The sequence below is a fragment of the Trichechus manatus genome, unplaced genomic scaffold (assembly GCF_000243295.1).
Source record: "Trichechus manatus latirostris isolate Lorelei unplaced genomic scaffold, TriManLat1.0 scaffold00077, whole genome shotgun sequence".
Classification (NCBI taxonomy): domain Eukaryota; kingdom Metazoa; phylum Chordata; class Mammalia; order Sirenia; family Trichechidae; genus Trichechus; species Trichechus manatus.
In genome coordinates, this window is record NW_004444013.1 from 11,387,429 (window position 1) to 11,402,525 (window position 15,097).

The window sequence follows — 15,097 nt, forward strand, 5'->3', positions numbered from 1 at the left end:
TTTGATTGTATTCAGGAAACTTCTTAGCTTTGGTTTAGTCCAGTTGTGCTGACTTCCCCTGTAGTGTGTGCTGTCCTTCCCTTCACCTAATCATTTCCCTTTCTTCTGCCAAAAGAGATCTAGTGAACATTCAGTGGCTATGAAAATTCATCCCAGATTTTTACCTCATCATTTGCATATAAAAATGCCTATAAATATAAAATCAATATCAAATTTGAGAGATTACAAAAAAAATTTAAGCGATTACTTTCAACATCCAGAGGAAGTGTCTCATCTTCATAGTAAGTTCTCCAGGAGGAAGTGCATTTGGTCTGCAGTAAACTATGTAAATCTCCCAGCACTTATCAATGTAATTCATTGAATAGAGCGTCCGCTGTTGCTCACCGAATAAGTTGCCTAGAAAGATCATGGAAACAAAAAACTTTGAAAAAATGATTATAATTTTATACTTTGAAAAAGTGACGGTATTCATTGGTGGTTACCAGGGGAGTTCACTCTCTAGACTGTAGATACTTGTTATTTTTGGTGATGGGAAACGTAGCACAGATTGTGGGTGTAATGAGCACACCCTGACCAAAGTAAACAATGCCACTAAGAAGTACAAAGAGAAAAGGAGGTTTGTACTAAAGAATATAACATATAATTTTGCAACAAAACCAACAATAACCAAAAAATGACTGTATGGTCACATATGTAGATATATAGGCATATATGTGTATGGGTAGGTACAGGTGAGTACATGTGTGCACCGAAGTATCTATATGTACGTGTACATACAGATACGTGTGTGCACGCATATATAGTCATAAGGGACACAGTTACAGATACTTCTCGCACATAACCAAATACCTTGCAAGAATGGTTTTCTAGGTTTGAAGGTTTAGGTCCTTCGTCTCACGGGACAACTCAGTCAACTGGCACCACAAAGTTCATGTTCTGCATCCTAGCGAGGTGAGTAGTGTCTGAGGTCTTAAAAGCTTGCAAGCGGCCATCTAAGATACAACTTTTGGTCTCTACTCATTAGGAGCAAAAGAAAAAGAAGGAAACCAAGGTCTCAGAGAAGAAACTAGTTTACAGAGCTGATAGCCTACAAAAGCTACAGCCCCATCTACGCTGAGACCAGAAGAACTAGATGGTGCCCAGCTACCACTACCAACGACTGATCAGGGCCACACAGACCCTGACAGAACGGGAGAAAAATGTGGAACAGAACTCAAATTCTTAAAAAGTCCAGACTTACTGGACCAGTTGAGACTAGAGGATTCCCTGAGACTATCGCCCTGAGATACTCTTTAAACCTTAAACCAAAACTATCTCCTGAGGTCACCTTTTAGTGAAATAATAGACTGGCACAAAAAATAAAGGATATCACCCATGAGTATGGGGCTTCATTAAAAAAACAACTATATGAGACCAAAAGGTCAACAATTACTCTAAAGCAAAGATGAGAAGACAAAGGGGCAGGGAAACTAGAGTACTGGAAATGGAACAAGAATGCAGTTAAAGAGAATGTTGGCAGATTGTGGAAAAATGTAATGTCACTGAACAACTTGTGTAGAAATTGTCAAATGGAACCTAGTTTTCTGTGTAAACTTTCACCAAAAACACAGTAAAATATTTTTTAAAAAATTATGGTATATGTAAATCCTATTGTGTTTGTATTTACCTTTCACCTGGCAGGCGTTTGGATGAATATTCTCAGTCATCAGTTTTGTGAAACACCTAAAGAGCGATGGGCTTCTATTTCTGTGATAAAAAAGAAATCAGAATTACTCCTTCCTCAGGTAAATGGAACTTATGCAGTTCCATTTTCCTTGAGTGTGGGCTGGACTTAGTGACTCGCTTCTAACAGGTACAGTATAGAAAGGGAAAAATAGTACCTTTATAGTAAAGAATAGAGCCCTGGTGGTGCAGTGGTTAAGCACTCAGCTGCTAACCTAAAGGTCAGTGGTTCAAACTCACAGCAGCTCCATGGGAGAAAAGATGTGGCAGTCTGCTTCCATAAAGAAACCCTATGCGGCAGTTCTAACCTGTCCTGTAGGGTTGCTATGAGTTGGAATCCACTCATCAGCCACAAGTAGAGGAGAGAAGCCTGGCTCACACCACTTGAACCAAATGATCAAGGTTAACATCACCAGTAGTAAGACACATGGACATGATGTACTACCTGATATGTGATGAGAAGGGCAGTTCACTTCTGTGCTATTCCTCCCCAAAATCCATAACCTTAGTCTAATCATGTAGAAACACCAGCAAACCAAAATGGAGATACATTTGACACAGTAACTGACCAGTACTCTTCAAAAGTGTCAAGGTCATGAAAGACAAAGAAAGCCCAAGAAACTATCACAGATTGGAGGAGACTGAGAATACATGACAGCAAGGTGCAGTGTGGGACCATGGTAAAGAAAAGGCACATCAGTGAAGAAATGGGGAAAATCCTAATGAAGTTTGCAATTTAGTTAATGGTAACACAGCAATGCCAATTCCTTAATTTTGGTAAATGTACCATGGTTATGTTAACATTGAGGAAGCTGGCTGAAGAGTAGACAGGAACTCTGAACTAACCTGGCCAACAGTTCTGTGAATCTAAAATTGCTTCAAAGCAAAAGATGGGATTTAAAAAAAAAGAAAAACTAATTTTGCTCTGAGAAAGGCAGGAAACTCTAGCCTAAGAAGGAAGAGTTGATCGTGACTATTTCTAGATAAAACCCTGAGAGCTATCTGCCATATTGAAACATAACTCAGATCTCAAGAGTATTCAGTCTTAACCTAGTATCTCTGGACTTTGTGGTCAATACTTGTGGAAAACTTTTGTTTCTAGTCCTTCAAGAGTATGTAAAAGTAATGAGTGTAGAAGAAAAGAGGATGAAATTACAACTATAGTATAGCTCTGCCCTTGTCCTTACCATGGGCAGCAGCTCTCACAGGGGTCCAGAAATAGTACTTACTGGTATTCTTTGTGATGAATGTGGTAAGCCAACTGCAGGAGATAATTCAGAAATGTTCTCAAAAGTATTGTTGTAAATGGAGAATGGATTTCTTCAACTGGTATGTCATTATTGGCTAAAATAAGAAAATTGGAGAGGATGCCTCGTATTTTCTAGACCCTCCTATTTTATTTGCTCCTGATACACAATTCATAAAACTAATTATGAAAGAGTACTTTTTTCCCAGAGAATACACTGAATAGTATATAAGCATCCACCAAAAAATTAAGTACCATACAAAAGGTCTCTGTCTAGTTAGTTTACAAGAAACCTTGACCCAGCATTTTTCAAAATGATCTGAACCAAAATTTGATTAATGTTCTAATTATAAATGAATTTTATGTCTGTTTCAAACACTTAAGTTTGAAGTAAACGGGTACTTCTTTCTAACATTCTACTTATCAAGTAAACCTTCACCTGTCCTAGACTATACCAAGTCCTCCTGATCCTGTTTGCTTCTAACATGACAATTTAGCACTTTTTTTTTTTTTTTTTACTACAGATCAGGGGTAGGCACATTTTCTGGACCAATCTGTCACAGCTATTCAGCTCTGATGCTGTACGGCAAAAGCAGCCACAGACAATACATAAACAAATGGGCATGGCTGTGTTCCAATAAAACTTTATTTACAAAGGAAGGTGGTAAGCTGGATTTGGCCATGGGCTGTTGTTTGCTGATCCCTATAGAGGGTCACTATGAGTTGGAATCAACTTGATGGCGTCAGGTTTGGTTTTTTGGTTTTATAGATGGTCTTTTGCTGTTGCCTATTATTTCATGGAAATCTCTGGATGGTGCAGTTAATGTGCTCATCTGCTAACTGAAAGGTCGGAAGTTCAAGTCCACCCAGAGTTGCCTTGGAAGAAAGGCCTGGTGATCTACTTCTGAAAAATCAGCTATCAAAAACCTATGGAGCACAGTTCAACTCTGACACACATGGGGTCACTATGAGTCAGAGTGGACTCAACAGCAACTGGTATTATTTCACGAGATTGTCTCTTTTTAAGTACACTGTAAGCACCTTGAAAACAAGACCACTAGTTAATTTTTGGAACACCTCTCCCAACATTTGCCTTCCCTCCTCCCTCAAAATTTCTTAACTGGTTTAAAGATGGCTGCCTTATATTATGCTACCCCTTAAGCCAGAAGATGTCAAGGACCTGGAATACTCACCACTTAGTAACCTGTCCATATCAGCAAGAGTTAGTTTATGGTGATGAAATTTGCAATCTTTCAGAAATCTCCAGAAGTGAAGCTTTGTCATCAGAAAGGTATTATCCAGAGAGTGATCACAACCTAGACTGCTGTAAAAGCTATAGATTCTTCTTAGTTCTGTAATATTTCTTAAGATAGCAAATTCTACCTGAAAAGAAGAAAACCACACATATCTTAACCTTACCTAGATAAGAACAAAAGTAAAAGGAACACCTGTTTTCTAAATTAAATGAGATAACACGTGTTAAGTAACAGCATCTACCTCTTACAACGGAAAGAGCTCAATACATGGTATATTCTGCCCATCCACCCCAGGTCAATAAAGCACAGTTCCTGAAGAACAGTGAAAACAGGCTCCATGTGGAGAACATCCCTTATGCTGCTATGTGAGCACACCCCGTCTGAATGGCAGCAGTACAACAACTCTGTTGTCTACAGATCAACATTCCTCATGAACACAGATGCAAAAATGCTTGACAAAACAAACAAATCGAATCCAGCAATATATAAAAAGAAAAATACATCAACACCAAGTGGAGTTTACCATGAGATTACAAGACTGGTTCAACACTTGACAACATCAATTAGTGTAATGCACCATATTGGTAGACTAAGGAAGAACCACTACATGGTCATACTGATTGATGCAGCTGACAGAATTTAACATCCCTTAGTGATAAACACCCTCAGCAAATTAGGAATAGAAAGGAACTTCCTTAACCTGATAAATGGCACATACAAAAAAATACAGCTAACATACTTAATGCTGAAAGTCTGAAATAAGCAAAAGTCAAATTTATTGCTTTCCTAACCTCCTTTTCTGTCGCCATTTTGCCTACTAGTGCTTTCCCCAGGCCCCTATGCCCTTATGCTGCCCCATGTCCCCCCCATAAACAGGCCCTGCAGCCTATATAGAGTGTGAAGACAGTATGTGGGGCCCCTGTGGAGATGGAAAAGCCCCACCTGCAAAGCTCACTGCTCTCAGCATGAACTCTGCTTTATAAAATTTAGTTCAATTGAATACACATTTATATTCTGTCCAACTGAAAGCAGTGTTCTATACTAGAACACAGTATCTGTCTTCAGGAAGCTTAATTCTAGTAAAGAACACAAGTTGTTAGGTGCAGTCGAGTCAATTTTCAACTCATAATGACCCTATGCTTTACAGAGTAGAACTGCTCCATTGAGTCTTCTAGGCGGTGATCTTTACAGGGGAGCAGGTCGCCAGGTCCTTCTCCCACGGAGTCGCTGGGTGGATTCAAACTGCCAGCCTTACACAAGACACATACACAATAGGAAGCATCTAGACAGAGCCCTGGAGGAGGGGAGAAGGATTCTGTGCAGGAGGCTTCCTGCAGGACCCCCTACTTGAACTGAGCTTCAGAGAATGGAAAAATGAGTAGGACTTCATGGAGAGCAGCCATCCCAAGTGGAGAGGGGCCTGCGAGTAGAACAGGGTAGGGTCCTTCAAGAAAACCAGGAGGACTGCATGACCTGGAGCAAGGCCTTCACTTCCCTGCCCTAGCTCCCTTATCTGCAGAATGGGTCAACAGTACCTGCCCCAGAGGCTGTTGGGAAGACTCAATGATGAAAGGCATTTGAAGTCATGCCTGCAGCAGAGTGAGTGCTATCTATGCACATGCTAGCCGTCATCATGTGAGTTCACGGTGAGGAGGAAGGGAACGTGACAGAGGCAGCTTGGGAAGGTGGATTGATGTCAGATCACAGAAGGCCCTGAATACCAATCTAGGAACATGGACTTGACAGGCAAAGGCAGCCTTTGGGATGAGAAAGGATATAGCTTAAAGGCTTAGAAGGCCAACAAACACAGCCTGCTCTGCTGAGACTAGAATAACCCAGAACCCCTGCTCAAAAGATACCCACAGTTTGACAGACTGTTCCACTGATGGACAATAAGTGCATATAATCATGAGAAAACATCAGATAAACCAAAATTGAGCGACAGTCTACAAAATGACCGGTACTCTTCAAAAACCTTAAGTTCATGAAAAACAATAAAAAATGGAGAAACTGGCACAGATTAGAGGAGAATAAGGAGACTAAATGCAATACAGGGTCCCAAGCTGCATCCTGGAATAGAAAAAGGGCATCAGGAGAAAACGTGAAATTCAAATAAAGTCTGCAGTTAACAGTATTGTAGCAATGCTAATTTCCTGGGTTTGATAATTGTACCATGGTTATGTAAAATGTTACATTAGGTGAAGGGTATACAGAAAGTCACTACTAGTTTTGCAACTCGTCTGTAATTCTAGAATCACCTCAAAATAAAAAGTTAAAAAAAAAAAAAAGGCCTATAGAAGATTTGCTGCCTAAATTGCAATATACTGCATTACAGAATATTACAGTTATAAAAAATGTTTAAAAACATTCCTGAAGCATAGAATGACAAGATTCTTTCATTTTCTATGTCATATATATTTTTTGGTAAGAGCATGTGTTACTTTTGTAATTATAAAACAGTTCAGATATATTTTTTAAAACTACAATGATTTTTTAAAGACACACATATTTTGACATAGAAGGAACTCCAAAGCGGAAAAATGAATAATATAAACAATGTGATCCCTCCATTTTTTGTAAATCAACATATATTAGTTAACTTATTTACCTAAAAATTCTATTGTAGGAGAATATTTAATGACTTTGAATAACTATCATTAAATATTTTGTGAAAATAAAGATCATGTGAACAGAATGGTCACATTTCTATGTATGTGTACACAGAAGAAAACTGGAAACATTCAAACCAACCCATTGCCATTGAGTCAATTCTGACTCATAGCAACCCTATAGGACAGAGTAGAACTGCCCCCAGAGTTTCCAAGACTGTAATCTTTACCGAAGCAGAATGCTACATCTATCTCCCGTGGAGCAGCTGGTGGGTTCAAACCACTAACCTTTCGGTTAACAACCAAGCACTTAACCACTGCGCCATCAGGGATTCTTACTGGAAAGATAGTCATAAGATCTTGTCTGGGTGGGGATTCTTTTTTTCTTTCTCCTGACCTGTTATCTAAACGTTCAACAAGCATCACATACTACTTTTGTAATTGGAGAAAGCAAGAAAGCGTCCTGTCTGCACCAAGAATCTTGACACAGATGAAGTAGGTCATGCTAGGAGCCTGGATTACAATGGTGACTGAGAAAGACAATGAGGGGTAGGGGTGGACAGATGCATCACTTTGAAGGCCAAAGGACTGGGGGCCAGTTGAGGGGGCAAGAAAGAAGGGAAAGGGGGCAAAGATGCTTCTCATGGTAAACACAACAACAGAACAGCGGACAACATCTTCAACAAGTTTCACAGAAGAAACATACTGTGAAAGCAGCACCACTGTACTCAAATGTAATTTGGCAATCGTGATTTGCCAGATGCTAACCAAATGAGGTTCAGGTACATATTAAAAAAAAAAAAACCATTGCCATCGAGTTGATTCCAACTCATAGCTACCCTACATGACAGAGAACTGCCCCATAGGGTTTCCAAGGAGCGGTTGGTGGATCCGAACGGCCATCCTTTTGGTTAGCAGCCGTAGCTCTTAACCACTACACCACCAGGTTTCCATATAGCTTTCTCTATCACAGGATTTCTACATTTTAAGTATTTGAGGTTCTCTTGAGCCCTAGCAGCTCAATAACAATTATAATCATAATAATGCACAGCAGAATAAGGGGGGGGTGGCCACAGCTTTGGCCTTCAGACCCATCTAAGTGGAGACCTGACCCCAACCAGCTCTGAGGCTCTGAGTCACTCACTGAGCCCCTCCCTCTGGGCTTCCGTTTCCTCATAAAGCCAGCTCACTCATGGGGTTGCCTTGTAAATTAAATGGGACAGATAATATATGTAAAGCATCTATCAGGCACATAGAAGATACTCAACAAATGATAGTAATTACCAACTGTATTTTCCCAGGACTGGGAAGACTCTGGAGTCCCTTGGTAGTACAAATGGTTAATGTGCTTGCTTGGCTGCTAACTGAAATGCTAGAGGTTCAAGTCCACCCAGAAGTGCCTCAGAAGAAATGTCTGGCAACTTATGTCCAAAAAATCAGCCATTGAAAACCCTGTGGAACTCAGTTGTACTGTGACACACAAGGGGTTGCATGACTTGGAGACGACTTGACGGCAACTGATTTGGTTTTTGTTTATGAACACTCTGTTAATATTTAAAGCCTAAGATTCCAATTTATAACAATACAAATGGTTTTTACCTGCTTCTTTTCTTCTGGCCGGTCTTTCTCAGGGTATACAGCCAGCAACAAACTGAGGTCCAGTTCAATACTTGTTCCTAGCACAGAACTACTTTCACTGCCATCAAGCTCCCTGATAACTTCTAGCAAATGAAGACAAATAAATGCAACACTTGTAAAAAGCATTGAAAACATTTTTCAGTGTTATGTCAAAATGGCTTTCCACAAAAGTGTGATCAAGAGTATTAAAAAGCCTACTAAGAACACAGGAGCATCACACGCGCTTTGCTGAGTGCACAGAAAGGACAATACAGATTAATTTGTTTGCAGCTGACAGGTGACGTCTGCCTACCAGCACTGATGGAAGAGCCACAGCTTCTCCTGGTGGTGCCTCCTGAACACAAGTCCGGGTGAGTTGTTAAGTCAGTTTCAAGACTTGGAAGCTGTCCTATGTGGTCATTGGAAAACAGGCCTTCATACACACGGCCATTCTTGAAAGTTAACCGGCCCTACAGACAGAAAACAGTAACTTTTTGCAGTTTAGGAAAAGTTCTGTTAGAAAAGCATGGCTAAATGTACATCAATGTATCTTTCAAGGGTTTGGAGTTTTTTGTTTGTTTGTTTTTAAAGTAACACTTAGTCCACATAAAACAGACTCCTAGAGTCTCAAGTGACTGTAAATTTTCTCTCCTCCTCTCCTCTCCTCCTCTCTCTGTATCTGCCCCACAGCTCTCCCCAACTTTAAGCACCTCTAGTTACAGACTGTGTCTTATTAATCTATGCTAGTCCCTGGGTGGTGCAATGGTTAATGCACTCCACTGCTAACTGAAAAGTTGGAGGATCAAGTCCACCCAGAGGTACCTCAGAAAAAAAGCCCAGCAATTTACTTCCAAATATTAGCCACTGAAAACCCTGTGGAGTATAGTTCTACTCTGACATATATGGGGTCACCAGGAGTTAGAGTCAACCTGACAGCAACCATCAACAGTAACCAGTAGAGAGCCCGTCACAGAATAGGGATATTTGTCAAATCCAGGCGGAAAGGCAGTTACTGGCTCAGAGGTGGGCAAATGACCCAATTCAGCTCGATGAAACTAAAGACACTTGTAGAGACCTCAGAAAAGCGTTTCTTCTCTCCTAGTTAGTGTGGTATGTGGATGTGAGGTCTGGAGCCACAGCATCTATCTTGCAATCATGAGGGAGGGGCAGTGCAAGGGTTAAGCTGACATGGTGGGAGACAGAGTGGAGAGATGGGAGGCAAACCAGGTGACATCACAGACATCAATGAATCACTGAATCAAACCAGCCCTGAAGCCATATTACCCTTTATCAGTTTCAGCAGGTATTGTTATGACAGACTAGAGTTTTCTATTACTTGCAGCCAAAAGCACCCTAACACACATAACCTGTAAATATGCAGGAAATTGATGACATGCTGGAAGTTATTTTAAAATTCACATACTCATCTTAACAAAACAAGTTATCCTATGCAAAATGGAGAAGGCATGCCTTTTACTGTATTTCAATTGCTTCACAGAATCTTTAAAAGGTAATGTCCATAGGTCTGTACTCACCATGCCATGTTTTTTATTGGAAACCCATTCTCCCTCATACATAGCTCCGCTGGCATAGTAAAATTTGCCATGTCCATGCCGATTTCCATTTACAAACTCTCCTATGTATTCATTTCTCAAAGGATACTGGGAGTTGGGGACTCTCTTTAGAAACCATGTGTGTGTTCCAAAGCCATTCTGGAAAGAAAGCAAATTGCCATTGGAAATATTCAGAATATTTTTATTTAAAACTCTGTATGAGTTAAATCGAATGGCTAACCTGAAGGGGTAGCATGGTGAGGTGAAAAGAACCTAGACTGGGGAGTCACACGGACTTGGGTTCAAGCTCGGCTCTCCTCCTCACTAATCAGCCTTAAGGCAGGTTGTTTAAGCCCTCTGGGTTCTTCATCTATAAAATGGAAATAAAACCTACCACCTTGCAGATCGGATGAAAAGATTGAAGATGGTGCATACGAACTGCCTGGCTTGATTTGATAATGATTATTTAAATTATTATTTTAAATTTTATGCCTTTCTAAAATAGAGATTGATAAAAGTACCCTCTCCTCAATCCCACCTTCCAGAGGTAACCACAATACAATCAGACATAGTACATCGACATATGTACATATAAATACAAACATAATTGTTTCCATTATGGGATGGTTTTATATATAGCATTCTGTAACTTATTTTGCTTGTTACAAGGATATTGTGGACATATTTCCATATCAATACACAAAGGTCTCATTTTTCAAAACTGTCAAATGATGTTCCATTGTCTGTCCAGACCTCCATTTACTCAGCAAATCCCCGTTAGCAAACATCTCCTGCTGTGCCTCCAGTATGCGCAGCCAGGACTCAGGGCAGCCCACCACCGGGAACAGGGCACCAGAAGATACGCTCCAGGAGGAAGGCAGAGGACTCCTAATGCTCAGAGAGAGTAGGGAAAAAACTGTTTTTCTTTTTATTCTTTTCGCTACTCTTTCTCATGCCCCAGCTCCCACGAAATCCAACTGGCAGCAGCAGTGACAGCAGTGGCTCTGGAGACACACAGGAGCCTCAAACTCCAAGGGAGGGGCCCTTCCTCTCCACTTGGAGGAGCTCTGGTCCCACAAGGGTGGGGCAAATCCCCACTTGTTTTTCACTGTTGGTCTCCTGTCGCCTGACCCCGATCATAGATACACTCGTGGGAAGTACAGAAGAGTAACCAGCACCAGTTGCTGTCAAGCCAACTCTTTGACTCGTGATGCCCCCATGAGTGTCAGAGTAAAGGTGGGCTCCATAGGCTTTTCAATAACTGATTTTTTTTTTTTTTTAATCTGGGAGGTAACTGTGATTGTGTCCCTATCTTAGTTACCTAGTGCTGCTATAACAGAAATACCACAAGTAGATGGCTTTAACAAACAGAAATTTATTCTCTCACAGTCTAGGAGGCTAGAAGTCCGAATTCAGGGCATCAGCTCCAGGGGAAGGCTTTCTCCCTCTGTTGGTTCTAGGGGAAGGTCCTTGTCATCAATCTTCCCCTAGACTAGGAGCTTCTCAGCGCAGGGACCCCAGGTCCAAAGGACGTGCTCTGCTCCTGGCACTACCTTCTTAGTGGTACAAAGTCCTCTGTTTCTGTGCCCACTTTCTTATATCTCAAAAGAGACTGAGTCAAGACAACCTAATCTTGTAGACTGAGTCCTGCATCATTAACATAACTGCCTCTAATCCTGCCTCATTAACATCATAGAGGTAGGATTTACAACACAGGAAAATCACATCAGGCGACAAAATGGTGGACAATCACATAATACTGGGAATCATGGCCTAGCCAAGTTGACATACATTTTTTGGGGACATAATTCAATCCATAACGGTCCCCTTTGTGCTTTATTATATATACAAATAGATGAACAGCACACACAAACATGTATGTATGCCTACAAATACACCTATATATGCACACATATATACACACATATACCTTGCTGTACACATATACGCATATATATCTATCTATGTAACCACTCACGTATTTTTGGGTTGTTACTGCTGTTGTTGCCAAATTGTATGTTATAGTATTTACCAGTAAGGTCCCTTAACTGTATGTATTTCTTACTGTCATCATTTACCTTGGTTAAGCTGTGCACACATCACCCACATTCAGTATTGCCTTTTCCAACACTAAAAATACCAAGTGTCAACTGTCTATAGGGAGTGATCCCCCTTCCCTCCACCTCCCATCCCTGGTAACCATCAAAGAATGTTGATTTTGGGGAGGCAGGGCCAAGATGATGGAGTAGTCAGACGCTTCCAGTGGACCCTCTTACAACAAAGACCCGAAAAAACAAGTGATTTGATTATATATGGCAATTTGGGAGCATCAAAGGCAGAGTTGAGGAACCAGACTGAGTGGCAGGGGGAGGGAGAGATGGTTCAGAAGCAGTGAGGAGTTGCCAGACCTGACCCAGTGAGAGCCTGGGCCCTTCAGGCCTGAGCAGCTCGTGGGTGAGCAGTGAGGCAGGCAAGCGGCGGTGCTCGAGAGGTGTGTTTTCCGCACTGGGAGAGACCCAGCACCAAAGAGTCTACACGGCCACCCAGGACCAGTAAGAAGCAGCCCTCATTGGCAAAAGATAAGTACTTGCGTACGGCTTACTGCACAGATCAAAAACACCCCCCTTAGGGAAAAACCTCTCTCCCATTTGCCTCCCCACTCCCTGCTCGCACTGGGTCGCGGACCAGCTTCAGCAACTGCTGAGTCCTCTAGGCCGGAAGTAGGATCCATCACATGCCCTGAGCCATTCTCCCTGCCTTGGAGAGTGAACAAATTAACAAACAGGGGAAAAATAAACTGCCAGCTCCCCTAAGCCAGGAAACCAGGGTAGGCACAGGTCCTTTGTCCAGGCACAGGCATAAGGGATCCATGGACTTTGAGTGCCTTTCCCCCTGCATAGACTTGTGTGCGCCCATCTCAACAGTGTAGGCCCTCATTACTGCAGTACAACAGGGTATATACTGGAACTCTAACTTCAACTGTTTCAGCTGTGAAGTGGCAAGTTCTTGACATTTGACACTGCTCTGCCTATTAAGCAGGTTTTCACCTACCCACATCAGGGGCCTGAGGGATGGTGGCTCCAACCACGCCACCTAGCCACCTGTGATAGGGGCCCATGAATAAGAGGTGCCCACTAGTCCTTACAGCCAACAGCATTAGGTACTCATAGTCCAGCTGCAAAAACCCACCCACCTATGTGGTCTAGGGAACAGGGACACACCTTCCTCCTGGACACTCGGGGACAGCCGTCAGCCCCCTGCCTTGCTCAGCGTGTGTCCCACTACTGCAGCCAGATGCCTGTGCCTACACCAATCACCCATGCCTGTCTAGGACTGTGAGAGCCTACACCACACACTTGGTGGCTATCTACCTGGGCACATGAGCTGAATCCATACAGGAAGAGTGGGCGGACTCCTGAGCTCACATACCTAGTAACAGATCTAACCACCTGGTCACAGGACATTAGAGCTTCAAAGCTGCCAATAATCAAACTAGCTCATACGAGCAGCCTATTTGGGCATATCAAAACAAAACAAGAAGCTAGGACACAGTAAGCAAACATAAAATAAATAAATATAATGACTTATTGATGGCTCGGAGACAATAGGCGATATCAAATCACATGAAGAGGCAATCCATGATGGCTTCAGCAAGCTTCCAAAATAAAGAATTCAGAAATTTCCAGAGGAGGAAAATTTCTTGGAATTACCAGAAGCAGAATACAAAAGATTAATATACAGAACTCTTAAAGAAATTAGGAAGGAAATTAAGCAAAACGCAGAATACGCAATAGGAGAAATTAAAAAGATTAGAGAAGAGCATAATGACAAATTTAACAGACTGCAAGAATCCATAGAGGCAGCAATCAGAAATCCAGAATATTAACAATAAAATTTCAGAATTAGACAACTCAATAGAAAGTCATAGGAGCAGAATTGAGGCAATGGAAGTCAAAATTAGTGAGACTGAAGACAAAGCACTTGACATCAACTTCTTTGAGGAAAAATCAGATAAAAGGATTTTAAAAAATGAAAACCCTAAGAATTATGTGGGACTCTCTCTATCAAGATAAATAACCTACGAGTGACTGGAGTACCAGAACGGGGTGGGGGGATAACAGAAAATACAGAGAAAATTGTTGAAGATTTGTTGGCAGAAAACTTCCCTGATATTGTAAAAGATGACAAGATATCTATCCAAGATGCTCATCAAACTCCACATAAGGTAGATCCCAAAAGAAAGTCACCAAGACATATCATAATCAAAGTTGCCAAAACCAAAGATAAAGAGAGAATTTAAAGAGCGGCCAAGGATAAACAAAAAGTCATCTACAAAGGAGAGTCAATAAGAATAAGTTTGGACTCTCAGCAGAAACTATGTAGGCAAGAAGGCAATGGGATGACATATATAAAGCTTTGAAGGAAAAAAACTGCCAGCCAAGAATTATATATCCAGCAAAACTGTCTCTCCAATATGATGGCCAAATTAGGGCATTTCCAGATAAACAGAAATTTAGGGAATTTGCAAAAACCAAACCAAAATTACAAGAAATACAAAAGGGAGTACTCCGGTTAGAAAATCAGTAGCATCAGATAACAACCCAACACTAGAACACAGGACAGAGGAACCAGATATCAGCCCAGATAGGGAAGTCACAAAAGTAAATCAAAGCTAAAACACTGAAAATAGGGAAACAGATGTCAACATGTAAAAGATAACAACATTAAAATAAAAAAGAGGGACTTAAAAAATGTAGACATAGATTTTTCACATGGAGAGGAATTCAAGACGATATAAAGAAATAAAAGACTGGTATAAACTTAGCTCAGCAAAGACACGGAAGATCTAAATGCTACAATCAACCAACTTGATCTCATAGACATATACCGAACATTCCACCCAACAGCAGCCAAGTATACTTTCTTTTCCAACGCACATGGAACATTCTCCAGAATAGACCACATATTAGGCCACAAAGCAAGCCTTAAAATCCAAAGCATCAAAATATTACAAAGCATCTTTTCTGACCATAAAGCCATAAAAGTAGAAATTAACAACCGAAAAAGCAAGGAAAAAAAAAATCAAACACAAGG

The 15,097-nt window shown here is 41.2% G+C and overlaps 2 protein-coding genes across 2 annotated transcripts in view; one reads left to right on the forward strand and one right to left on the reverse strand.

Moving 5' to 3' along the window:
• LOC101354524 (radial spoke head 10 homolog B) overlaps positions 1 to 15,097 on the reverse strand; it is a 113,361-nt gene that overhangs the window by 60,546 nt on the left and 37,718 nt on the right. Inside the window, exons 7-13 of the mRNA XM_004380816.2 lie at positions 9,986 to 10,162; positions 8,764 to 8,920; positions 8,433 to 8,554; positions 4,162 to 4,351; positions 2,952 to 3,066; positions 1,667 to 1,746; positions 248 to 396 (exon numbers count right to left, since the gene is read on the reverse strand). Coding sequence (XP_004380873.1) covers positions 248 to 396; positions 1,667 to 1,746; positions 2,952 to 3,066; positions 4,162 to 4,351; positions 8,433 to 8,554; positions 8,764 to 8,920; positions 9,986 to 10,162 — 990 coding nt within the window. The remainder of the gene's footprint in view (positions 1 to 247; positions 397 to 1,666; positions 1,747 to 2,951; positions 3,067 to 4,161; positions 4,352 to 8,432; positions 8,555 to 8,763; positions 8,921 to 9,985; positions 10,163 to 15,097) is intronic.
• The window catches only part of LOC105756503 (CXADR-like membrane protein), a 5,530-nt gene continuing 1,654 nt past the window's right edge, over positions 11,222 to 15,097 (forward strand). Inside the window, 1 exon segment of the mRNA XM_012556764.1 lies at positions 11,222 to 11,239. Within this exon segment, the coding sequence (XP_012412218.1) occupies positions 11,222 to 11,239 (18 nt within the window).